The sequence below is a fragment of the Macrobrachium nipponense genome, chromosome 27, assembly GCF_015104395.2.
Source record: "Macrobrachium nipponense isolate FS-2020 chromosome 27, ASM1510439v2, whole genome shotgun sequence".
In the NCBI taxonomy this organism is placed as follows: Eukaryota; Metazoa; Arthropoda; class Malacostraca; order Decapoda; family Palaemonidae; genus Macrobrachium; species Macrobrachium nipponense.
In genome coordinates, this window is record NC_087216.1 from 4468366 (window position 1) to 4495865 (window position 27500).

The window sequence follows — 27500 nt, forward strand, 5'->3', positions numbered from 1 at the left end:
TTGTGATAAATAAGTGCTTGCATTTCCGTGGTCCCTCTCTAAATAACTCTTTTTAGGAAGCCGTTATTGTGATAGATAAGTACTTGCATTTTCGTGGTCTCTCTCTAAAGAGCTTTTTTTTTTTTTAAAAAAGATGTTATTGTGATAAATAAGTGCTTGCTTTTTCGTGGTCCTTCTCTAAATAACTTTTTTTGGAAGCCGTTATTGTGATAGATAAGTACTTGCATTTTCGTGGTCCTTCTCTAAAAGAGCTGCCTTTTAAAAGATGTTATTGTGGCATTAGTGCACCCGGAATGATCTCTAGCAACCTGCATTTTACTATTTATATCCATGCAACACCTCTTTAAATAGCATATTCATACAACAACAAAGTTTCAATTCGCCTGTCATCGCCGGAAGAACTGCGAATGAACCCACATCGAAGGCGACCGACTCACTTGTTCTTTCTCCCGCAGATTCCCTCGCACCTCCTCGGCGAACTCCGTCTCGGCATAGACCGAGGATTCCGCCTCGGAGCAGGAACAGGAACAGTCGGAGCACTCTCCCACCTCTTCTTCCTCCTCCCTTCCGTTGGACATGAGCCTCTCGTTCTCTCCGTCTCCCTCGCTCCTCTCGTCAGGCACGAGCGAGCCCCCGGGAGCGAGAGTCCCGGCCACCGGTCCGTTCGGCATGTGGTTGTGGGCGTTGGTCGTGGAGGAGGTGGTCGAGGACGTGGGCGGCTGATGCTTGTGGGAGGAGTGGTGAACGTGGTTGTGGCTGGTCTTGTGGGCGTTCGGCGGAGGGGAAGGGGGAGGGGAGGGCGCCTCGAAGGTGGGTGGTGGCTGCTGGTGGTGGTTGTGGAGGCGGTGGGCGACTTTTGGCTTTCCCTTGCGCTGCTGCTGTCGTCGTCTGTGGGGAGGGGGGGAGGAGAGAGAGGCTGAGGGAAGATACTTGGCGCTCATTATCATCTCTTTTGCATAATTAGAGATAAGCTGCTTTTCTCATTTGCTCCGTAAAAAAAAAGAAGAGAGAGAGAGGGGGCGCTGGGTGTGGATAGGGAAAAAATCCTGCCTCTTCCTTTATTCAAAGTTAGGAGTTTTCGTTCATTGACAAGTACCATCAAAGTTAAAAGTGGGGGAGATGAAAAAAAAAAAAAAAAAATCAGGGTTACGGTTAAAAATGCGATATCTTGAATAACTGAGTTCCATCTTACACTAAAAGGGTTGAACATAATAGTTAAACTCGAAGGAATAAGAGAAGAGAGACTTTATTCTTACCAGTCAACTGGTGAAGATGTCGGAAGGCCTCTATATCTTCCCCGAGGGCTTTGAGAGCTTGATATGTTAGCGAGGGCAGAGAGCTTTGCACAGCCCTCTCGACGCTGTTCCCACTGCCGCAGCTCACAGCCACACCTTCGGGCAAAAGAACGAGATTAGCATAAAATGCTCACGAGCGCCGATGCCATTAAGCACCATCCGCTCTTGTAGCTTAGAGGGTAAATGCTGAAATACAAGATTTTTTTCATTTTATTTTGTTTGAAAAATAAACGTAACTCTTCAGGCAAGTACAACATGTAAGTAAAATAATAATGCAAATACGTACATAATTTGTGTACGTATATATACACATATTACATATATATTATCCAATTCTCCAAACACGTCACAAATATTATACTTAAATTCTAACTCTCTGCGTTACGATCTGCATTCTTACCATTAATAAACGTTAGGCAAACATCGCTCGCTGTCAAGTACAATATGTGAGAAAAAATAAAAATGCAAAGAAGTACATAATGCGGGTATGTATACACACTACATATAGATATTTTCTAATTCTCTCAATACATATGAAAAATGTATGTCTTAATTATATTTTTCAATTTAACGGTCATAAGCCCATATGGTTTTAAGAAGGCTTTACATGGAATTTGCCGTAAGACCCGTTCTTAAGGTATTTCTTGCTACAAAATTTCGGAATGTGTTTTACAATGGCGTCATCAGTACCCGATACCAAGGAGTCGGATTTAGGTTGTTAGTCGATTTGGTAGAATGTAATAAGGTTGGAGAAATCCATGGAGGATGGAGAGCTCTAAAAGGATTGCTGAAAATCGGGACTGTTAAACTACTTTGGAACTACTCCTACGGTTGGTGGGGAAACGATTACAATTTTTCATTACCTAACAGCCATTCCATATTAGAGGAAACAATTTAACGATAAAAAAGAAAAAAACATACCAATATACTTAACGGCCCCCGCCCTCATTTCAATTTAAAGGAAACTTGAAAGTCTCCTTTATGAAAGGAGATCCAGAGCAGTTGATAGAAAAAAAAAAAAAAAAAAAAAAAAAAAAAAAACGTTCCCTATTTGTTTTGCCAAATGCCGCTGCATCTCTCTCATCTGCTGATCAGGTACGATGAATAAGTAATGAAAAGTCAACATAAAGTTTGTCCATCTGACTGGGAATTCTTGCTGTCATCATCTCTTGCGCAACGAGACTCTGTTTAATCAGACGAAGATAAATGATGGTTCTCTTAGTTTACCAATTACCTCGCATCGCTCCTCATCAGTTCGAGAGCAAAGACGATAAATTTTTAAACTATGTATTGATTTGCTAGTATTGTAAGAATGGTTTTATCTTTTATAGGGATTTACGCTCCTCTTTGATAACAATATTGAAGACCTCTGTCAAAGTCACCAGGAATATCAGCGTATGTTTTAAAAATCTTAATATCTTCTTTTTCGACTGTAATTTTTTCATGTACAGTAATATTCGCGAGAGGTAAGTCCTAGTATTTGTCAATACGTTGGGAAATCTATGTATGCTGGATCCCTCTTTGGATCCAAATGCAAAGGAACAAATTAATGACACAAGAGCTTAAGAAACGTTAGAAAACGCTCTTTAAAAAAAATCGCGAGACCCCCTAGATATTGTTCGTTCAGTTCTGGAGAAAAGTTACGTATATCTTAGTTTAACCAGACCACTGAGCTGATTAACAGCTCTTCTAGGGATGGCCCGAAGGATTAGATATTCTTACGTGGCTAGGAACCAATTGGTCACCTAGCAACGGGCCCTACAGCTTATTGTGGGATCCGAACCACGTTATATCGAGAAATGAATTCCTCCGATTCCTCGTTGGTCGAGCCGGGGGTCGAACTTCGGACCACCGGATTGGTAGCTTAGCGCGAAAACATCCTGGAGAACTTCAGTGATAAAATCACAGCTTAAATGTCCAAGTGATCACTAAAGTCAAGAAATTAGTGAGAGCTGCTATGCAACTATTATTGTGGTTTATGAAGCCCCGACATGAACAAGCGTTCTCGCTTGTTAGTTGTGTCATGAACTTAAAAGACAAGCTATTTGTGGTTGGCTTGAACTTGGGTAATGGAATTAGCAGTCAAGCCAAACTTTGGAGATGCTCTTAGGAGTTGGCATAAACTTACGAGACGGTATTAGAAGCTGGCTTATTGTCAGGAGATAATCCCAGGGCTTAGCCAAGCAAAGAAATTGGGTCACGTGAGCATGAACGTCTTCACCCTACTAAAGAGTTTCAAATTTACAAATCAAAGTTTGTCTAATATACATTTTTCTTTGTAAAAAAGATAGACTACGGTTAATTAATAAACAACGACTTTAGACCTGCTGTAGCTCAGCATATGTCCAGCTTTTCTCAATCAATAATGGCTCTTGTAACAGTTTTGCAAAATGAAAAGTTAGGTTTGAATTTCAAAACTGTACACAAACGCCGTCACATTCAGAGTATCGGCACAATCACGGTCTGAAGGTTTCGCTATCGTATCTTGACAACTAACTGATCATTTTTCCGTAAGGAGGTACGCGGTGTACTGTAGGCATTACTTAAGGTCCTTTGCAGCGTTCCTTCAGCCCCCAGCTGCATCCCCTTTCATTCCTTTTACTGTACCTTCGTTTATATTCTCTTTCTTCCATCTTACTTCCCACCCTCTCCTAACAATGACCTCATAGGTCCCAGCGCTTGGGCTTTAGCCTAAATTCAATTTCCATTCCATTCTACTAATTGGTCCACTCTGCTTCCGGTTTCGCGTATAATATGTGACACTGGGAACACTTATCAATATTATTTTTAACTTATAAAGAATTCTTTGTTGTGTAATTGGCTGGAACACTGCACTTCGCGGTCAGCAGTTCGCTCAGCTGATCCACTACTGTACTATAGTAGATTCACATCAACCGTGCATTTGACGTCTAGGTCAGTCCCTTACGACGCTCCTGATTGGCTGTTGATAAGCCCACAGGGCTGGAAACTTTCAGTCTCTCTCGAGAGAGTTCACATAGGCAGGATGTATGTTCCACCTCTCCTGAGGGATACTTTTGAAAGACATATCCCTTAGGAGAGGTGGAACATAGATCCAACTCATGTGAACTCTCTCGAGAGACTGAAAGCTTCCAGCCCTGTGATTGGCTTATCATCAGCCAATCAGGAGCGTCGTAAGGGACTGGCCTAGGCATCAAATGTACGGTTGATGTGAATCTACTACAGCCAATTACAAGATATTTGCATCGTATTCTGACGTACCATAAAGCATTCGTTAAATTTGATCCTCATTCCCTAGATTATCATCCGACAATTATGTGACTTGCAATATTGCTTGTTGCTGCTGGCGGCTGATTACTGGCAATAGATAAATGACGGAAGGTAGGAAAATCAGTTAGGCCTATGCAACAAATTCGAATAATCATGTGTATTTTGAGAAAAATAAGTTATCTTTTTCAATTCCCTGAAACCTAAAACCAAATGGATTATCCGTAAACGAATTAGGATACAATTTTGATCATTAGGTTGCCAGTGTACGATAATGGAATCTCAGATGTCATGGGATCGACTACAGTTGATGAAATATTAAAAAAAATGTCTATTAGATAGAATAACACGCCACACTATTCGTTAACTAAACAAGACAGTCACACAACTGCAACTTAATGCGTCTATAAATCGCTTTCTTATCTCATTAAGAGATTTTATTTCTAATAATAACCGGGATATAATTTCGTGAGTCTGTGTTTATGATGAAATAATAGCTAACTGATTGCCTTTCCAAACATCATTCTCATGAACGGAACAAGTGATAACAGAATTAATTAGAAAGGAGATGCACGTCTCTATAACGACACTTATCTTCAATAACATGTAATTTGTAATGCATCAATGCATAAGCATTATTAATATCCTTTTATGTACGTAATTCATTACGTGGAGGTACATCCACAGAATACGTGCGTACTCACACACTCATTTAATTATACTCGAGTATTTCTTCTTCTCTCCGTTTGGGAAAATGGCGCTGAGGAACTAACTGAATAACTGCGCAAAACTTGTGGGCACAACAAAAGAAAAAAACCCCAAGTGGAAAACACGGGGAAAAACTTGCTGCATACAAATCAGAAAGGATATTATGCCAACATGCAAATTCTCTGAACGAGAGGATCCAAAATATTCCCATTTTTTTTCTTAACAAAACCTCTCGTGCAAGAAAGTGGAAATTGAAACACATGTTAATAAAACATTCGGCGTAAAAAAATGAAAATTGAAACGCGTTTAAAAAGGAAGGAAACTGAAGCACCTGGTATGATTTGAGAATAGATATGACGAAGGTATTTTCCGGAAAGAAAATCGTTTTTCTTTTTTCATTTACAAGCTCCCGTGGGCACCAAAAGAGATGGAAGACCCAGACTTACTTTGGACGAGAACTATGAGAAGTGAGGCTGGAGATGAGTGGAGATTTGAGGGAGATGAAGAAGCAAGGGAAGGACATGGGTGGCGGCATTTCACAGAGGCCCTTTGCCCCATGCGGCGCTGGAGATGGAGATGATGATGATAGCTTTTCAACATTGAAGGGAAAAACGTAACACAACGGTCACTGCCGCATTCACACTTTAAAAGTTGAATCATGGATGATCCCTAAACGAAAAACTTGCAAAACATTAGGCACCTCATTCATCTCCACGGCTGGTTCATCAGCTTCAATCATAAAGCTTTTAATCACCCTCTACAACTTTTCTTGTATGCCATACATCCTAAACACCCTCCAAGCTTGTAGTCCATCGCTTCCACCACAGGCGTTTGCTAAGGCATTATATAACACACACGGATTTCCACCTTTGCATTAAACTGCTATCATATTGTTTCATGGCTAACAATTGATCCACGTGCCCTCCTCGTCTAATTCAACCCTGGTCTTTCCTTATCAATTCTTCTGTTATCTTGCTCAAAATCCTATCATACACTTTGCCTGGTATACTGGGGGATGTTATGCACTTACAGACTCCCTCAACATCCTTATCCTTAGAGAAAGAACTTATTTCTCACAAAAATGTTTTGGAACCTTTCCCAAATCCAGACATACCTTACACACCGTACTAAGACCCAGATTCATACCTTCACCACCATACCTTAGTATCTCACTTGTAATCCCGCCAACTTCTTGAAGTTCTTTGTTTTTTGTTTTTGCTTTCAAAATAGCAACAGCCCTCCTTATATCCTCAACAGCATCGTCCACCCATGTGTCATTCTGCTTAGCTTCTCTTCTATCTCCCTAGTTCCTCGCTGGACGAGTGGTTTTCGCGCTCGGCTGTCAATCCGGTGGTCCGAGGTTCGTTCCCGGCTCTGCCAACGCGGAATCAGAGAAACTCATTTCTGGTGATAGAAATTCATTTCTCGATATAGTGTGGTTCGGATCCCACAATAAGCTGTAGGTCCCGTTGCTAGGTGACCAATTGGTTCCTAGCCACGTAAATATATCTCATCCTTCGGGCCAGCCCTGGGAGAGCTGTTAATCAGCTCAGTGGTCTGGTAAAACTAAGATATACTTAACTTCTTCTATCTCCTACACTAAACGTATTAGCATGCTCATTCCATCGATCCAAGACTGCTTTCACTACGAATAGTATTTCTCATTTGCTCATTACCCTTTTTCTGCATTGACTTCACTGGAGAACAACAATCTATTTTTTTCTAAAATTCTAACATATATTCACCATAGCTTTGCACTTACTTTTTCTCTCACTTCCGTCTTGACTACCTTAGCCACCTTTCTGTATACCTGTAAACGATCTTGTCTACCGACATGAACTTGTACCAGAAATATTCTATTTTTTCTTCATTATACCTCTTATTTCCTCTTCCCACTGCTATTGTTTCTAGTCCCTCTTCCTACCCGCCTATGCTTAAAAGTCCCCAAAAAATTTCTAATATAATCCTCGAATCTTACATGTCCCTTATATATTCTTTTCACTTTCCCGTCTTTAACTCTAGTACTTTCTCTAAGCATTTTATTCTTGGAAACTCATCTTACTTTTTTGCTATCATACTCAATGTCTATTTAATCATACTTGCAGCCACATTTTTTTTCTCCCATACTTAAACTTCTATATACCTTAATTTTCGTCTCAACCTCCAGTCATCCCTTTTTTCACCTATATCCACCTATATCCTTTTCGTCAGCATTTTCTCTTTCCCCAAGATATTCTTCCACGCACTTGTGCAACTCTTGATGTTCTCACTCACTCCAGGAAATCATTAACTGTAAACATACTAATCTCTTCCCGCCAGCTATACCTTTGCTGCAGTTAGATAACCTGCAACCACCTTTTCATATTTTCCTAACTCAACCAGACCCAAATTGTGGAATAATGTATTTTTAACTATGCATATGCGCATACGCTTTCCATGTATCTGATAAATATTGCCTATTGTGAACGCATCCGTATGTGTCGCGCTGTATTCACCCTGCGCATGCGCTGTCGCGCTGTATGCACCCTGCACATCTACATGACTACTCTCCCTGCTTCTCTTGGCGCGAACTGCACCAAGACCATTGCAGAGCCTCTGTACATATTTACCTTTGGCTTCATCCTCCAATCTTCCGTCTTCTAATGCAAGACATCACCACCTACCACCACAAATTAAGACCCGCTAAATATTTTTCTTTCTTCACCAGGCCCAAGAGTTCCCTGACAGTACCAAACGTCACCCACTTCGCTAGCTCTACACTCCAGACAAAACAACCTTTCCTTATTCCCATTCCTACACACGCACTGCAAATTCATGATTGTCCGACTAATGGCCAATTGATCCTGCTCTCTCCTTAAACAAGTGTGCTATATATATATATATATATATATATATATATATATATTATATATATATATATATATATATATATATATATGAATAACTTGATCACGAAGTATATAAAACGTGATGCTATGTATAAATAAAGGTTTTTGCCACGAAGGATAGCCAAGCACCTTCGGTCTAGTGCGACGACCCTTTACTCAGTTAATGAGTAAAGGGTCGCACTAGACCGAAAGTGTTTGGCTATCTCGCTTTTCATTATTTTCCTTCGTGGCAAAAACCTTTATATATATATATATATATATATATATATATATATATATATATATATATATATATATATATAACCTAAAGTTCTTATTCAAGAAAACTGAGAAGGGAGAAAGAGGTTGGGGGTAGGAGGAGCGTTAACAAAAAAAGAGTATAAGGCGTAATAACAAGCCTTCGATGGTGAGGACACAGAAAAGTTATAAAACTCTTTACTGGAGTTATTAATTTTCGAGGAACATAAAAAAAAACGCGCAGTAGGTCAAGGCTGAAGTCCCAAAAGGACATATTAATTAAAAGCTTCAGTATGGGTCACATGCACTCGCACGAAAACGATTAAGTAATTAAGGAAAGGGAAGGGAGAAATTATTATCACTCTCCGGTGGCGGGGGACGAAGTTTGGACGAAGCACCCCAACTACTTGTGACCATGAGCGCGTTCTTATGCACAGACGTACTCGTATAAGTGCATATTTACATGCACCACAACACACACATATATGTATATATAATATATATATATATATATATATAATATTAAACATATGTTTTGTGAATAAGTTTTTGTTTACCAAAGATCTGAATGTGGTCAGCTGCCGCCCTGTATAATCCTTCAATTGTCTTGTCCCTGTGTCTGAGCAGTTGGACTTAATCTTTTTGTTCTTAAATTGTACCCATGTTTATGCTTGTTTGGAAAGGTTACTCACTCTCCAGGTGTGTTGGATTCTAGGTACTAATCTCCTAATAATCCCTATCTGTCACTTATACGACCTTTCCTTGTACTCTCAGTTTCTCATGTAAGTCAGTTTGTCTGCTAAGTAAAGGATGTTGAGTCGAAAGATCTTGCAGAAACTCTGTTGTTTATCTTGCCTTCGTGGCTTATGCCTTTATTTATGCATTTATCACGTTCCAAACTTTCGTGATTCAGTTATACACACACACATACACACACACACATATATATATATTATATATATATATATATATATATATATATATATATATATATATATAGCACAATTATTATTAAGATTATATGTGATTCATCTGCAAATATTCACTAGTCAAAGTTCTCTATTTCTTTTGACAAGAATGGAGGTCTGGAAAGTTGGTTCTATTTTCTATAATTCCACAAACATTCCTTGAACTGAGCTATACATGGTCTAATTAATTAAGGAGTGAAAGATGCTCAGAATTTACGTTTTTTAACTTTTCAAATTCAGATACTTGAATCAACAGGGCTCTCTGTATTGTCGGTGAGAATTCAATAAGGTGTTTTAAAGTTTTTTTCATATTCACTCATGAATATCAAATACTTTCCTTAGTGATACAAAAATATTACATCAACGTCCTGTAACAATACACCTTATTCTTATATGTAAGAATATTTCAGCCGGTTAGAGGATGGAAAACTTTCTATAGATATAAGTCTCGTAAAAACACATTTTTCTATTATTTCCCATGTAATATAAAGACAAGCAAGAAATCTGTAAGGTGCTAACAAACACCAAACTCGATAAAATATTCCCCCAATCCTAAGAAAACCAATACCAGGGGAATACGGAGAATATCGATGATAAAGCAAAAAGACTCGTAACAACGGCAAACAAAACCTTAATTTCTTATGAGGAAAATATAACAGGACGCAAAGGGCCTCCTCCTTGCCTCCTTTATCAAGACCCTCTGATAACGTATGTCCCTGGAAGGAGCGTTTTCCTTAAACCCATGAGATTTATTCTGCCTTCCATTATTTGCGCTGACGATAAGTTTCCCGTCATAAAAAAAAAAAAAAAAAAAAAAAAAAAAAAAAAAAAAAAGGGAGGGAACCGTAAAAATACCAACAGTGGCCGTATTAGAAGTAGGAAAGAATACTTCACATCTATAAGAGTCTATCCCAATGTTTTTTTTGCAACGATGCTTCAATTTCCTTTCTTTATGCTGTGAGCAATTCTACTAACCAGGAAAACGAACGCGCACTTCTATCCAAGGAAAACAAAATATAGAAGTGATGGTTTTATGGGTTGGAAAACCATTAAATCTACATTCAGCTGTAATATTTTTTCTCTAAGTTTTCTTCTTGTGCACCAATACCCGAAACTGTAGATCAACGCATGCACACACACACACACACACACACACACGCCTGGCGCTTCATTCCAGGAGGTAAGTCAGCCATTTACCAAATCCAGACCTTTTCCTGAAGCCTTTTATGAATTAAGTGCCATACCTTCCCGTTTCGGTTTTTCATGTAGAAATTCTGGGGAAATTTATTGCGACACCTCGATTCTTTTGGGTGATTTCTACAAACTTCGGTTCCTAAGACCAGTCTCCTTTCTTTTGCAGTCACACGCTGTAAATTGAGTTTACAGCCATGTGAACTTCGATTACATCTATACTAAGCTCCTAAAAGACTTTTTATAATCGAGTTGTTGTATGTATAGACAATTACTCCGATCCTCCGCACAAAAAAAATACAAGTCCGTCAATGAAAGACTGATACATCTCGTAGGAAATTATGAACTATCTTGCATTATCGAATTTTTAAAAGGTATAGCATATAACTTGCATGAATAAAATGTTATGTTTGTTTCTGTTTATATTACCATCTGATATAAGTTGAACTAAGAACTGATTTTAACTCATTAGAATGCATTAAAATGTTTAAATATAATTTTGTACTTATTATACTGTCAACTCATTCAAAGATTAAATTTTTTTTTTTTACATTATCTCTGTTTTTATATTTTCAACTGATCTAAGATTTTTTATTTATTTATTTTTTTTTACATTATCTGTCTTTCTATTTCCCATATATAAAATAAATCTCTTTTGGGTGTAAATTTCGTGGGTGGAATTTTACACGGCACCTCTGTAATATCCCCAATATTAAAGATGGATATATTAAAATTTTTTTTCTATCACTAGAGGTTTAAAAGAAATCTACAAGAGTAAATAGAGCTCTTTGAAAAGCTATAAAATTCATCTTGAAATCTCATTGCTCAATTGTAAATGACTGTGAAGCAATAGGAAAACTCTTGAGCTCTAAGTACCAACCGTGGTTAGCACAGCTCTTATAAACTAGTATTTTCATATTTGGAAATGTTTAACATTACTAATTTCGCATAACAATTTGCAATATGAGAGACACCACTGTAGATTTTAACTATGGCATCATAAAAGGTAAAAATATCTTTGCGGGCAATTCCTGAAGGATGTTTGTCTACTTTTCAAACAAGACGGATACAAAAGTAAGACATCGAAGCGTTCCATCAGAGCGATTCACTGTTTACGAGTTTCGGAGCAGCAAGACGCTCTCCCTCCCAACTGCCACTTCCATCTCGCTTCACGACTCAATCCACAGTCTCTCTTTTCGGATCTAATTCTTTCCCAAGGATCCAATACCATTCTTTATATCAGGTATCGAGTTCCTTTTCTCCATTTAAATGATCAAGGCAGTAAATAACTCCAAATTCCTCACTCAATTCATCACCCGATATTTACTGCTTTTCAGGAAGCTATCGTAACGAACCTTTAACTATAAATTTCAATCTCCCAAGATTCGCGCCTCTTTTTGTTTTCCGTCGCATAATTTTATTTTCGGCGTCCTGGCTCTCTCTCTCTCTCTCTCTCTCTCTCTCTCTCTCTCTCTCTCTCTCCTTTCTTAGTCCATACATTGGTTTTCTCCTTCTCTTTTACCATTACTTACAGAGACGTTTCTCTCTCTCTCTCTCTCTCTCTCTCTCTCTGTGTGTGTGTGTGTGTCTGTCTCTCTCTCTCTCTACTTTCTTAGACCATACACTGGTTTTTCCCTTTTACCATTACTTAAAGAGACGTTACTTTCTCTCTGACTGTCTGTCTGTCTGTTTCTCCCTCTCTCTCTACTTTCTTAGACCATACACTGGTTTTCTCCCTCTTTTGTACCATTACATAGAGAGACGTTACTTTATCTCTCTCTCTCTCTCTCTCTCTCTCTCTCTCTATTACTCAAGAGTCCTTACCTTGGTTTTCGTGCGAAGAGGATGTAGAGGTGAAGGAGGAAGTCATGGAAGGAGGGAGGTAGTACCCGGCGGGGGCGTACTGGAGGGAGGCCGACTCGTACACAGCTGAGTTACGAGACAACCTTTTCTGACATGAACTCGGAGAGCCCGGAGACGTTCTGCGAGGGGGCGAAAGAAGAAGAAGGGGAAAGGTGAGAATTGATGAGAGAATTAGACAATTACTTACTATCATTCCATTTTCAATGGCAATTACAATTTCACGAAATTCTGTAATTAATTACATTTCAATTACATTACAATTATTCCAACACTGACTATATCCAGGGTGGCAGTGGGAGATATAAGAAACTTGAACCAGGTGAAAACATATTAGGGAATAGGGAAGGAAGTGAAATGTATTGCATTCAGTTCAAGTAAAGTAAACAAAAAAATTTTTTTTCTTTTATTAATTTCGCTTTCCATTTATTAATTCATTGGTAGGAATCACAGTAAGAATTCTGTGGACATTAACAGTTATTGGGTCTTTGGAAAGATAATGAATCAATTGTGTAATAACTTTCGTATTAGGTAATTATCGAAGTATCCCATGAGGAGAATGGAGAAATAGATATGTGAGAATAACAATGGATGAAGAAACTCAAATTACTAGTTATGATGAATTAGGGAAAGCCTGAAACAGAATGGAATGTTCCAGGAGACACTTTTATATCACGTAATTACAGGATACTAATATGTGGGAATTATGAAGACTTTCAAAGGCGACTTTTATTTTTTCTGCACACGCAACTGGAATGTGAGGAAAAGTTAGAGGAGCTGATGTGGAGGAAAATGTGCGAATTACGTGGCAAGAAGACGTGAGAATAAAAGGAGAGAGAGAGAGAGAGAGAGAGAGAGAGAGAGAGAGAGAGAGAGAATCAGTAAATTTCACTCCTTTTCCCCGAAATCTGAGATTACCTTGACCAGGCAGAATGAGAAAACTTTAAATCAGATTAAAGGGAAGTTGGGATACGTCGATAATTAACTATACGAAAGTTACCACAAAATTCAGTCATTATTCCCGATTTCCAAAGACCCAATAAATGTTAATGTCTACGGAATTCTTGCTGTGATTCCCACCAATGAATTAACGAATGGAGAGCCAAATCAATACACAAATCTTTTTGTCTACGTTATTTGAACTGCATACAATATAATCACCACACGACCGTATACTTAAATACATGAATTTACACCACTGAGCTTTTTTCCATCCTTGGAAACGCCAGTAACGTCCATCTTTTATAACTTGCTTAATCAAGGATGAGATTTTTTGCTGGGAAACTTCCACAGCGTTAGAAGCTTCATAAACCTACACGGAAGACTCATTAACAGCACGTAAACACCCTTCAACACCCATTGCAGCACTCATCTCTTTCTCTCCTACTTCCTGGATACTAAGGTTCTTACGTCCAAGCGCCTCTTCTGAACTACCCAGAAGACACTTAAGTGGGCTTCCTCTACTTATTTCTCACAGAACCTTCGAATTAAAGACACCTTTCCCCAGCTTACTGCCTTCAATCCTCTCGACGTTACAAATCAATGGAACACATTCTACTCCATACTACGTATAACTCAAGGTATCTGCTTCACTACTTTTACACTATTTTTCTTTTTCACTAATTTTCTCGCCCTCTCAGTCACACTTTCCACTTATCTACTACACAAGAAATTCATCTCAGCAACTTTTCTTTTTCCACAGACAATTTAAATTTCAATTTTCATGCTTCATTTCCATAAAAGTTGGCTCAATGACTCATTCATCCATATAAACGTTTGCCTCCGATGACACATTTCTTCACAACATTTTGTAGAGATCCTGTTACCTTTCTTGCCTTTATACGTTTTTTTTTATTCCGAATCCATTTAATCTACCACAAACACTTACATTATTTACTCAATTACCTCTATCAACCAACCACTTTAATTCTTCCACCATTCATACTATAATTCACTGCTCCATCTTCACGCTTCAATTTACCCTCACAAAGTTAATTTTAACATTACATTTTTCAGCTTTTCTCTGTTTACAAATAGGTTCCAACTCTTTCATCGTTCTCCGCTGCTTATTTTCATCACCAACTAAACCTAATCTTCTGCAAACTTCATCAATCCACGCTCCATTTACAAGCCATTATTTCTTCACATAGCAAACTTGTAGCTGTGATCTCTGTCCTTTTCCAGAATTCCATCATCAATCTATGTATCTTCTTCTTCTTCTTCTTCTTCTTCTTCTTCTTCTTCTTCTTCTTTCCCACCGTTATCCCTACATTACGGTGTCGGTTGCCTGAGGCGCCTTCTCCCCTGCCTTCTACCAAAGGCATCATCCTCCACCAATCTATGTATATATGAATATTAAAAACCCATAGTGGCATAGCATTTAGTTATCTGAAGCCAACTGAACGCTTGTTTTTACACTCTCCCAGCTACATATTCTAACACAAACTAAATCATTCAAAACGAACTACCTCCTACACCATACATCCTCAATTGTCTCATCTCTGCACCATGATCATTTTCTGTCCTAAGCCTCCATTAGGTCACTGAAGGTCACATAATTACATTCGAGCGTATGCACATTACGCCCCTTCACTTCTTAAAATTATCTCCATCGATTTCCCCAGCAGAAAGGATTGACTATTACTGTCAATTAGTCCACTGGACCTTTTTGTCATCTATATGAAACCTTAAAAAAATTGGTTAGACACTCAGTTACACTAACAAACCACTATGTCACAGCATCTCCCTTGTAATCATATCAAGACCTGAGGCTTTTCTCTATTTTCCACCATTTAATTGTCCTGTTTACATCCAATTCAGTTATTTCTGCATGCAACTAAATCTTCTATATATATATATATATATATATATATATATATATATATATATATATCTATATATATATATCATACATCATATATATTATATATATATATATATATATATATATATATCATATATATATATATATATACACTCAACCATTCACTTACGTATATAATATATTTGCTGATATATATATATATATATATATATATATATATATATATATATATATATATATATATATATATATTTATTTATTTATATATATATATATCTCAGCAAACATAATATATACGTACGTGAATGTTTGAGTGTACACTGGAAAGCACAAGCGTGGGTTTGGTGGGTACACATCGTAAAATCGTCACTGACCTAGAATTTGACGAATCCGGGTAAGGTGGAAGAGGAGTGGTGGAAGCATACACATGAGTCGAGGGGCATGACGTATGTTGAAGGTGGTCTGGGCGAGTTGGGTAGCAGGGGTGCCCGGGCACCGTCGGAGTGTAGTGGGCCTCCGAGTAGGCGGATTCACTCAAGTGGTGACTGGCTCTCGAGCCCGAGCAATAGCAGGTGGAGTGAGTTCGATTCTCGGCAGGAACCTGAAATGCAAATGTGTTTTTTGGAACGTTAATTCTTTGATGTTCGATCTTTTATTAAAAAAAAATCATTCCTCCGCAATAATGATGCAAAGTAAAAGGATGTCATGTTGTTGAAGCATGCTGTTCAGCGAAGCAGAAAATCAGATTAGAATATGTAGTTAGCATAAAAGACTTGACCAGAAAAAAAATACACGAGGTTATCATGTAACCAGGGTTGGTGATTTTCTTGATTTCTTAAAAAAAAAAAAAAATAAATAATAAATCAGTGATATATTTGATTTTTTTATTTATTATTTTTTTAGATGTTTTTCAATCCATATTTTTCCTCAAAATGTATTTTATGACAGAATTGCTATTGATTTATCTTTTAGGTTTCCAGTTCTGGCCTAAAGTACGTACTAGCAATTTTTTTTATATCAAAATAAATAGATGCAGCACAGATATGCTAAGTATTTATTAACCTCCAAACCAGATTTTTCAGTTTGTTTGCTTTCAAATTAAGAAAAAAAAATCATGATTTTTTAAAATGAAAAAATCAATGATTTAATCACTTGACTAAATCAGTTTGATTTAATCACTGCCAACTCTGCATGTAACTCGTAACGGGGAACTAGATGTACCTGGGGCACATATTACGATAATCTAAATTAATAATAGTTAGTAAAGGGTGAAATACCTTTATCGTAGAACTTTACGATTTCAATATCTTAATCAAAGAAAATGACAACTAAAAATTATGTGCGGAAGCCTTTTGAACCTTTACTCGAGTCTTGAAAGTAATTAATGCAAATATGATTTTATAATGAACTGTGCTACTTTCTTCACGCACAAAAAAAGTTATTAAGAATTGTCGCAACATTGCACATGTATTTCAACCCTTCCACTGGTTACGCAGGGAAACAGTAAAGTGTTAAGACAGACAAGAAAACTGAATCGGAACAGAAATTAGGCATAATGAAATATAAATGCAATAACTTTTAACTGAAGGAGCACTAGAAGTTACTGAACACGTTGAGTGTTATGGAAAAAAAATACTTACACCAGGCGGTGGAAGGCATGGCAAGGGAGGTGCAAACACCATAGGTCGACCTCCTTTTACGCGTCGTAGAGTTTTCGTCCAGTCTGAGTACACAAACAAAAAAGTTGCGAATGAATAGACTGAAACTATGTAAACGTAGTTATTACTACATAATAGTTTTGCGATCAATCATGAACAGTCAAGAAAAGGATCTACATAATAATAACAATAATAATAATGATGATGATAATAATAATAACAATGTCGCAATACCATGGTACACCAGAGTTGAAGAGAAAGAGGGGGAAAAAATGGATAAGAATCAAGACCTGAAAATAGAAATAAGAAGGATATGGGATATGCCTGTGGAAATTGTACCCATAATCATAGGAACGCTAGGCACGATCCCAAGATCCTTGAGAAGTAATCTAGAAAAACTAGAGGCTGGAGTAGCTCCAGGACTCATGCAGAAGAGTGTGATCATAGAAACGGCGCACATAGTAAGAAGAGTGATGGACTCCTAAGGAGGCAGGATGCAACCCGGAACCCCACTCTATAAATACCACCCAGTCGAATTGGAGGACTGTGATAAAAAATAAATAATAATAATAATAATAATAAATTTCATTTAATCCTTTTCTACTAATAAATCCTTAGTTTTCTGATATTGCACAAATTTACAACATCTGACCCTACGTGTTGGCAATGACCCTAGTCGTGATTCCAACAGTACCAGCCCCATTAAGATGGGATTTAAGCAAGGTTAGATTCCGAGAAAGAATATTACACCTGTGTCAACTCATACTGATGAACACTTCGGTCACACGAGGGAAGAACTTATCTTATGTTGATATGTTATTTGTTTCATATTTACCTACATTACTACATATGCCGAACAATAATTCTTAAAGACTGTAGAATGGTACCAACTATAAGACTGACGGCAATAACTATAACAAAAAATTGTTTTACTAGTTTTCGAGATTAATTAAATTCCTTGCAGTTATATGATAAATATGTTATTTCTGGTTAACAGTCCAGAGATTAATGAATTGCATCTTAATTATAAGATTAAGTATTGCGTATAGCAAATTTTTTTTTAAATTTTATTTTTACTTTCTATTTACGTCACATTTTTGTGTGCATTAAATTAAATTGAAATAAATTAATTAACTCAATACACTCATTCGTGTTAATCAAATAACCTACGTACTGTTAGCAGATATTTTGATTGCGCCTATATTCGTGATATCTCTGTATGCTTTGTTCACCTCAAAAGGTTGGTATTACTCATTTAAATAAAGCGAACAACTAGAAATCCTAAAGCGACCAACAATTGGGCAAATTACCTCCACTGTATATCAGTAAAGTTTGTGGAAAATGAACAATGTGTCGCAGAGGTATTGCTTATATTGAGTATATGCTGAACACTGTCCTGTCTAATTGAACTGTTGAGGACTGAATCAAGAAAATATGCTGAATTATAATTTTTTTAGTGCAGCAGAAACCAACTGCGTGATGCAGTACCCTGAGTCGATGTCTATAGTCTGTGGTGTTGAAGCTGACAGTAAATATCCGCAGTAGATGTCATTAAAAACTATGGTGGGTGCTAAGCAGCATGAGCAGCCAATCACGTTACTCATAGTGATATCAGCTGCGGACGTTAACCGTCATTTAAAAATATAAACAGACAATAGGTATTTTTATTATAAAGTTAATAATTTTACATCTTATAACTCTCATCCAGACTGAAATTCTTTTTCTAAATCAGCTCTCTGACCGACAATGCCCATTTTAACATTAAAATGAGAAGAGATGAAGGTATCTACAGGTTTATAGCGCGCTCTCTCTCTCTCATTCATAATTACGCAAACCTACCTTATCACAGAATCACTTCAAATTAACAACGGAGAAATGAATAAGATCTAACAATAGAAGCTTATGGCACCACCAATCGATCCCATTCATTACTAGCATATTACGGGGCATTAGGAAAACTTAGAAAGGGCTGCGAGATCCGGAAGACATAGAGTGCCTTCTCGTGTTCGGATTAATGGCTTTTCGTCTGGCACTGGGGAGGCACCGTGTGGTGGTCACATCACTGACGGGAATGAAACCATCAAAAGCCGCCTTATCCTCGATAATAATAGCGGTATTTTCACGTGAATACGAAGCCAAGTAAAACCGCCTTAGCGGCGTCGCGCCGCACGGAATTCCCTTACATACGTACATATTGAGTGTGTGTCTCTCTCAATCTCTCCATATCACACACAAATATATATATATATATATATATATATTATATTATAATATATGTATATAATATACTATATAATATATTTATTTATTTATATATAGTATAATATATTATATATATAACTATATATATATTCTATATAATATATTATATATAATATCTGTATTGTATTGTATAACTGAATCCCGAAAATTTGGAACATGATAAATCCACAAATAAAGGTATAAGCCACGAAGGAAAGATAAACAACGAGGTTTCTGCAAGATCTTTCGACTCAACGTCCTTTACTTAGCAGACAAAAGAGTTTGCCTGCTAAGTACAGAACGTTGAGTCGAAAGATCTTGCAGAAACTCTGTTGTTTATCTTTCCCTCGTGGCTTGTACCTTCATATATATATATATATATATATATATATATATATATATATATGATTCCTTCGCTCTGGTGTACACTTTCAGGCAAGCTCGATGGAAACTGATATCTGTCATCAGCTTTGCAGAGCCCCTGTAGGAAGGACAGCCTCCTTTTCTGACCAAGTAAAGCAGGATAGCTAAAGGGACGAGTCACTGTACCTAATGACGGGATATGCCTCCACAACTATAGCAGGTTCACTTAAGGTAGATTCTTGGGTGAGCCCTAGACCTACGAGACGTTCGTTTGGCGGCCGCTGATTGGCTAGGAGCTGCTTACCTCCCAGTACCAGCCAATCAGCGGCCGCCAAACAAACTTCTCGTAAGCCTAGGGCTCATCTAAGAATCTACCTTAAGTGAACCAGCTATACACCTTTTCTTTTTGACACAAACACATATGTACAAACACACTAACATATATCTAAGAACACTGGTTTGTAATCTATGGCTCATACTTGTTGTTTGGGTAATAAGAGAGATGTAAAAGCGACTAATTAAATGTCCAAGTGCTGGTTAAGTGTTCAAGTAGCCAAATGTTTGGCTAACAAAGCTATAAAAGTGACTGGTTAAGTGTTAAAGTAGGCAAATTGTTTGTCTAACAAAGTTAAAAAAGTGACGGATTAAATGTCAATGAACGGCAATTTGTTTGCTAAGAGAGCTATAAAAGTGACTGGATAAGTGTTAAAGTAGGCAAATTGTTTGGATAAAAAAGCTATAAAAGTGACTGGTTAAGTGTTAAAGTACGGCAATTTGTTTCCATAACAAGATCTACAACTATGGCCGGTTAAATAAGAAACTGCGGCAATATATTTTGGATAACAGCGCTATGAAAGTGACGGGTTAAGGGTTAAAGTACGGCAAGCCCACACGTATGCGTTGTTTAGCGAGTTTATGGATAAAGGAAGAGGGAAGGTAAGTCAAACAAGAAGGGGCAATGGCGCTGCTTTCAGCAATAAACGAAGGCGAAATGAAGTTAATAGTGGTATAGTAGTGAGGATGGTGGTGGAAGGTAGGAAAAACCTGCTATGTGATACAGTTAACTGCCTGGATAAGCAAGAAGTATTCTATGACAGTCGATGAAATCCAGAAGAAAGATCAGACAGAGATCAATTCAGGCGATGAAACTCTAATTAGTCACCGTTTACAGAGAAACTCTGATTAAGTAGAAATAGAATGAATTAAGCGAACTCATGATAAAGAGAAATACAATTGTTTAATGAACTTGACTCATGATAAAGAGAAATACAAATTGTTTAATGAATTTGACTCATGATAAAGAGAAATACAATTGTTTAATGAACTTGACTCACGATAAAGCGAAATACAATTGTTTAATGAACTTGACTCATGATAAAGAGAAATAAAATTGTTTAATGAACTTGACTCATGATAAAGAGAAATACAATTGTTTAATGAACTCGACTCAAGATAAAGAGAAATACAGTTGTTTAATGAACTTGACAATAGCAATTACAGTTTAACTGTACAAAGCGTCGTAAACAAAAAGGCATCGCGGGAAACAAAATTGAAAATATTAAAAAAAAATGTGTAATGTGAGGTTTGGAGAGTACAAGATTAGAAACACTAATAGGAACGCTAATAGGGGCTCTATCCATTACAGTTTCCGCATATATCTTATATAATATATATATATACTATATACTATGTATATATTTATATGATAATATATATACTATATATATATATTTATATATAATATATACATCAGACCGAAAACCTACCTGTATAAAATACCGGTCAGACTGGTTCTTCGGGTGACCTAAGCTTAATTGCTCGCTGGCTCCGCCGTCGGATGCCCGATGGGCATCTTTCGGTGACTTTACCTGGTAATTACAAATTAAATGTTTTTGAACCCCCTTGAAATGCTCAGTCATTAATCTAAAACCCTATTTTAAGTTATATTAAATGTCTCCTAACTTACTCTATGTACGTTTCATTTACGTTATACTGAATGTCCTCTTGTTAAGAAATTCACAGTCTCGTGAAAACAAATGTTAAAAAATCCACAATTATATATTAAAGTATGTATATATATATATATATATATATATATATATATATATATATATAATATATATATTACATAGAAATATATTTAATATATAATTGTGGATTTTTTTAACAAAATGTCCTAGCATTTTTACTCAACTAAACCCCCCATGTAAAAACAGGCTAAAGGAAAATCGAAATAGCTAGAATACAAAATGCTCTAAGAGACATATAACATTTACTATCTGCAATGACTTGACTGACAAGTTCCATATTTATCAAGCTTTATCTGGGATGATAAAAGGAATAGGAAATGTATGTCGTAAACATAGACAGGTACATAAGCTAATGTAGTTTTGAAACTTCTTCAGACAAGGTTGGGCTTTCAAAAGCTAAAATTAAAAACAAAACTTTAAAAACTATACTAATTATCCTCTTCAGTGTTTCCTGTTGACCAGAAGATAGAAAAAAAATCATAATTATTGCATAGAAACTAAAGATTAAACATTGCAGTGTGTAAGTTGGAATGATACCTTTTATCTCGAGCACATCTAAGACTCATCAATCAAAACTGTAAATGACTGTTATTTACAAGCCCTCAAAAAAATAAATTTGAATTGCAAAACCCTATCAAAAGCAGGTGTGCTCTGACAAATGAAAATTAAACTCGGAATAAAGGTTGTAAGGACGTCTCACTCGCCACTGCCTTATACCTATGAGATACAAATGCCAGAATTAAGAATAGACTGAACATCTAACCCATTACTTACGGGCTGGTGGGGAAGAGAATGGGGTCCTAGGAGGGCCGTGGTGGCGTAGGGGCCCTCTGTCGTTGTGGGGCCCCTGTAAAAAGTAACCAAGCTCCTAGGGGCCGCGTTATCACATTCCACAACGCTCTCCGACGTGTTCATTACCTGGCGGGGGAAGGACGGGATTAAGTGAAAGCATTTGGATACTTTCATCTTCATAACGGTGGCGGGAGGGGAACGGGGCGGGGGCGGGGGCGGGGGCGGGTGGGGGGTGGGGGGGTGGGGGGTGGGGGGATGTGGTTACGTTCGGTGCTTTTAATGACTCTTCAGTGTATAGTATCAAAAAGGGATGTATAGATTCATCTACGTGAGCCTCACACTGTCAATGTTACTACTATTCATGTTATTACTATTCATGTTCAGGATGACCTGAACATGAATCCAGGTCATCCTTGAGGCCAGTCACCTTCTCGTTGGACGAGTGGTTTTCGCGCTCGTCTACCTATTCTGTAGTCCCGAGTTCGATCTCCCCCCGCTCTGCCAACGTGGAATCAGAGGAATTTATTTCTGGTGATTAGAAATTCATTTCTCGGTATGATGTGGTTCGGATCCCACAATAAGCTGTAGGTCCCGTTGCTATGTAACCAATTGGTTCCTAGCCAAGTAAAAATATCTAATCCATCGGGCCAGCCCTAGGAGAGCTGGTAATCAGCTCAGTGGTCTGGTTAAACACAGATTTACTTAAAATGTTATGACACGAGCAATGGTTCCTTTGTTATCCTTTGTGACTGAGAGGTGAACTCTCTTATAGTCAATTTTCAGTATAAATTAATAAGAATGATACTTTTCTGATAAGTGGAGACAGGAAACAACACGCAAACAAGGAAAACACAATACAACTTGTCTCAAAATTAATCCGAATCGTAATGAATCACAAGTACAACTTGCCAAGTTACTATAACAAGACACCGACGTAATTCTCGGCAAAGAGGAACAGACATTTGTAAGACACACGTCTTCGCATAACTTGATTTGACCAGGCCTGTAGAGTCTTGCTTCATCAAGGAGAAATATTCAGTGCTCTTCACTTTTCATTTATTTTACATTTATTTATTTCAATAAAATTTATAGTTTAGCCTACACATTCCTGCTGGAAAGGCTGTTAACAATGCATTATGCTTTCTTGTGATTACAGTTAAAAAAGAAAAAGAGGCTTTTAAGAATATCTTTCTGTCAGTCACCTGTCAAAATGCTAAATCAATCAGGCGGCGATTCTGTCGGACAGCACCACTGGATGACACTTGCTCATTTTGTTCAAAAGCGCAAACTTTTTCTTTCTGTCAGACACGACAGACTTTTAAAAAAACTGGCAACCTTTATTTGGAAGTATCTATTTGTGCCCATTACGTTTCTCGCAAGTGAAGAGCTGTCGACATCGAATATTAGAATTCCAGTGCGATAATCAACATCATATAACTGAAAATTCGACAACAAAGACTTCTAAAGCAGAGTTTAATAGAATACACACACAGGAATAAACATAAATTTTATCTTTTTATCGCCATAGCAGAGAATTATGGGAGAAGAAATATGACTAAAAATAAAGGAGAAATAACGACCGCCAAAGAAATGAAAGTTTTTGAAAAGAACGTTATTTATTTACTTTGATAAGCGGTCAGTGTGTAATGTCTCTGAACTCTATCCAGAATAGGGTATATTCGTTAAGATTTTCCAAAATTTGTCCTTCCCGTCTAATGTACCTTCCTGCGACAAAATTCAAGAAATAGCCCCACAAATCCTAATATAACAAGAAAAACATCAATAAAAGATATACGCAAGAGAATCAAGCCAGACACCGGAAAAATTTAAGACCATGCACATACAGAAGTAAAATGAAATGATCGATGGAAAAGTCATTACGTACCTTGACGTCATTCTCCGTAGTTGTCCTGGTGCCACTAGTGCCGCCCATGGCACTGTCAGAATTGGCGCAAAGCTTTTCCAGTTGCCAGCCTGCATAATCTTGCCATAATCCACTGTCTCCGCTCACTAATCCAAAGCCCAGATTATCCACCTTCTGCACAGAGACTGTTGGCGACGGACAAACATATTCAAAGTGATTAAAATACCCGCCTACTGTGTAAAAGAATAATCTGTTCACCTACGACGGCTGTAAGCCATCAGTTTTCAACTGTTTTCGAATCCATGGAAATCATAATCTGTCCCTTAATAGATACACACACACACACACACATATATATGTGTGTGTGTATATATATATATATATATATCTATATATATATATATATATATATATATATATATATATATATATATATATATATATTTATATAATACGTAAAGCTTTCCTGTGAATGAAATAAACAAGAAATGCGTAACGATAAATTGTAAATCAACAAAAGGAGATTATGATATACTAAACTAGGTAATCACTTTCAATAGTTAAAATGCAAACCTCATTGAAAATAAATCATTTGTATGAGTTACACCCATGTTCTGACCTGAGGAGCAGATCTCAGGGTTGAATAACTCAATAAAATATCTACGTAATACTGCTCATTGTGCTTCCGTAGAATACAAAGTAAATCCTAATCATACTGAACTGCTGTATCTAAAGAAACAAACTAAAACACAATGGATTACAATATGCTTACATAATTCTTTATAATTGAATGCATATAAAGCTAATAGCAAACCACACCTAATAACGAGTGGGAGAACATGTACTAAACACCCGAGAAGAGAGAGAGAGAGAGAGAGTTACAAGGATTAAGATGTCTCAAAGACTTACTAGTCCATCCGAGGAGACATCGTGTGCTCACTTAGAGAGAGAGAGAGAGAGAGAGAGAGAGAGAGAAAAGACCGAACATCGGTCAAGAAAGAAAGCAAGAAAGAAGAGAGTCAGTTGATGATGATAAATGCTTACCCGCAACGTGCGAGAGGGCCTTATTCCTGGCATGTCGCCTCCATATGAGCAGCGTGGCCACGCATCCCAGGAGCACGCAGAAGACCGCCCCTCCTATCATGCCGATGACCCATACCTCTCCGTCCAGAGAGGCTAAGGACGTTCCACTCTGTGAGGGACACACGACGAGACGAATATCATAAGAATGCGGTGCATTTTCCAGGGAGTAAGACAATACACAGTTATCTAAGTCTGGTTTTTACAAGTAAGGCAGGAGGTTAAAAAAATGATAGTTGGGTGGAGCCTACACCTCAGTGGTCAGTCTTTATGTTCATTGAATTATTTTGAAACAATAAAAAAATAAGTAAGGTTGGGGGGTAAAACACTGAAAGTTAGGTGAAGCAACATACAAGTAATTGTTCAGGGATAAAGGAAGTTTCTAAGCCTAGACAACAGTGGTCAGTGTTCATTTTCATTGAATTATCTTGATGTCAACCATGAGAATTTATTAACTCATTGAATTATCTTGATGTCAACCATAGCAATTTATTCAGAACTGAAAACCAGCTGTGGAAACAGACGAATAGTTAACGGTATTAAATCAACCTCAAATCTAATTTTACAAAAGGCGAAGTAATATAATATTAAAACCAATCCTCTAAACCAGGTCCATAATCTTCTTAAATAAAGAACCAGCCCAGTTCAACGGAGGAACAGAAAATACAATTTGAAAGAGGAATCGATCTCGTGACCTTAAACAAAACAAAGGCGAAATGGACCAAATTTTCAATATTTGGGGACTGAAGTAACTCCCACAGCAAACTGATAGAAAAACGAAAGAGAGAAAGAAAGAAATGACAAAAAAAAAAAAAATATAAAAAATAAAGGGCAGAGGGGAGTTTTAAATGAGGGATCAAAAAGCAAGGGCAGACCCAGTTACCCTGATTTCGTTAATTAAGCAAAGGGGAAAGAGAAAGAATAATTATTGCTAAACATTACTTTACGTGATTGCAAACGCCGAGGCGAAAGTTTAATAAATGATAAATTGCGGGGAATTATAATTACCGAAACAGGGGAGTATGGCGATATCTGTTAATTGCAGCGGAAGCAAAGCAGGGATACGGAATAAATGCCGTTCATCTAACCGGGAAGAAATTACAAGGTAATGATCACTAACGGTAAATGCGCTATTAATTGCGACAATGATGCTCGAACAATGATGTAAAAACCGTACTTGCCGACGATACTGAATATTAAAATACAAATATAATGTCGCAGTAAAAAAGAAAGAAAAAAAAAGAGGGTAAATTAGATTTTCCTTTGGGATTCAAATCAAACATACATAAATATGACTGGACTGAATACACTCAGTGTGAAAATAAACAAAACTAATCTTCAAGCAATACATATTTTGCCTCATGACGTCATTGCCAAAGACAATGACATTTGATTCTAAAATTAAAGAGAGAGAAAATGTATTTTTAGGCCAAATGACGTAAGTGTAAATGCTGTAACACTGTATGACTAAGGCCAAGGTGAGAATGTAGTTACAGTTTTATGAGCTCTACAAACCAAAGAATTCTGATTATAATGTTTCCTCTCGTATAATGTAAATGCCGTCGCATATCGACATTGAATCAATACTGTACGCAATATGAGAAGTACCAATCTAAACGGGTAAATGTACAATATTGGTGATCGTATTCAAAGAGGAAAACCTGTCTGGCAAAAAAATATCTTTGGGTGACTCCCACAGACCTTCGTAAACCAGTGTTCTTTTAGTTTCTCTCTTTATTTAGTATTAAATTGATTACATGCATCAGCGTGTTATAATTTCCTTTTTTTTATCCAGTGATTTATCAATGGCACACATTCCTTCTATCAGAATTTCCTTGGACATCCAGCGACGACGTAATGACACCTAACTAAACTTCGATGATTACTGAGTAACCCTGTAGGAGACTGCCAGTTGTCTCTACTCACATCAGACGTCATGCCGATAATAATGGTAAATTTACCGATTTGAGTAACATATAAAAGTAATAACTTCAGAAAACCAATGCACGGCATCAACGTACTTCTGAATAACCAGGGAAAACCGGACGAACGGAAACGAAAAGATTAAATTACCTTCGCCAAAGGATGAAGCAAAACCGGATCCACGTGGAGTGAGATGGGAGGAGTGAAGGGACCTCTTCCTGCCGAAGTGGATGCGGCCAAAGTAAGGTGATAAGAGTTCCCCAAGGTGAGATTGTGGACTCTCAGCGATGTCACCGTTCCGTTCACCGTCTTCGACAGGAACACCTCTCCTG

At 37.3% G+C, this 27500-nt stretch overlaps 2 protein-coding genes across 2 annotated transcripts in view; both read right to left on the bottom strand.

Annotated features, from left to right (window-relative positions):
* Positions 1 to 16948, bottom strand: part of LOC135200766 (mucin-2-like) — a 23925-nt gene extending 6977 nt beyond the window's left edge. Inside the window, exons 1-5 of the mRNA XM_064229397.1 lie at positions 16858 to 16948; positions 15592 to 15818; positions 12358 to 12515; positions 1257 to 1391; positions 438 to 888 (exon numbers count right to left, since the gene is read on the bottom strand). Coding sequence (XP_064085467.1) covers positions 438 to 888; positions 1257 to 1391; positions 12358 to 12515; positions 15592 to 15818; positions 16858 to 16899 — 1013 coding nt within the window. The 5' untranslated portion in view covers positions 16900 to 16948. The remainder of the gene's footprint in view (positions 1 to 437; positions 889 to 1256; positions 1392 to 12357; positions 12516 to 15591; positions 15819 to 16857) is intronic.
* The window catches only part of LOC135200492 (roundabout homolog 2-like), a 748467-nt gene continuing 737880 nt past the window's right edge, over positions 16914 to 27500 (bottom strand). Inside the window, exons 13-18 of the mRNA XM_064229141.1 lie at positions 27319 to 27500; positions 25210 to 25357; positions 24187 to 24350; positions 22284 to 22427; positions 21246 to 21347; positions 16914 to 16940 (exon numbers count right to left, since the gene is read on the bottom strand). The exon at positions 27319 to 27500 is cut by the window's right edge and continues 19 nt beyond it. Of these exons, the coding sequence (XP_064085211.1) occupies positions 16914 to 16940; positions 21246 to 21347; positions 22284 to 22427; positions 24187 to 24350; positions 25210 to 25357; positions 27319 to 27500 (767 nt within the window). The remainder of the gene's footprint in view (positions 16941 to 21245; positions 21348 to 22283; positions 22428 to 24186; positions 24351 to 25209; positions 25358 to 27318) is intronic.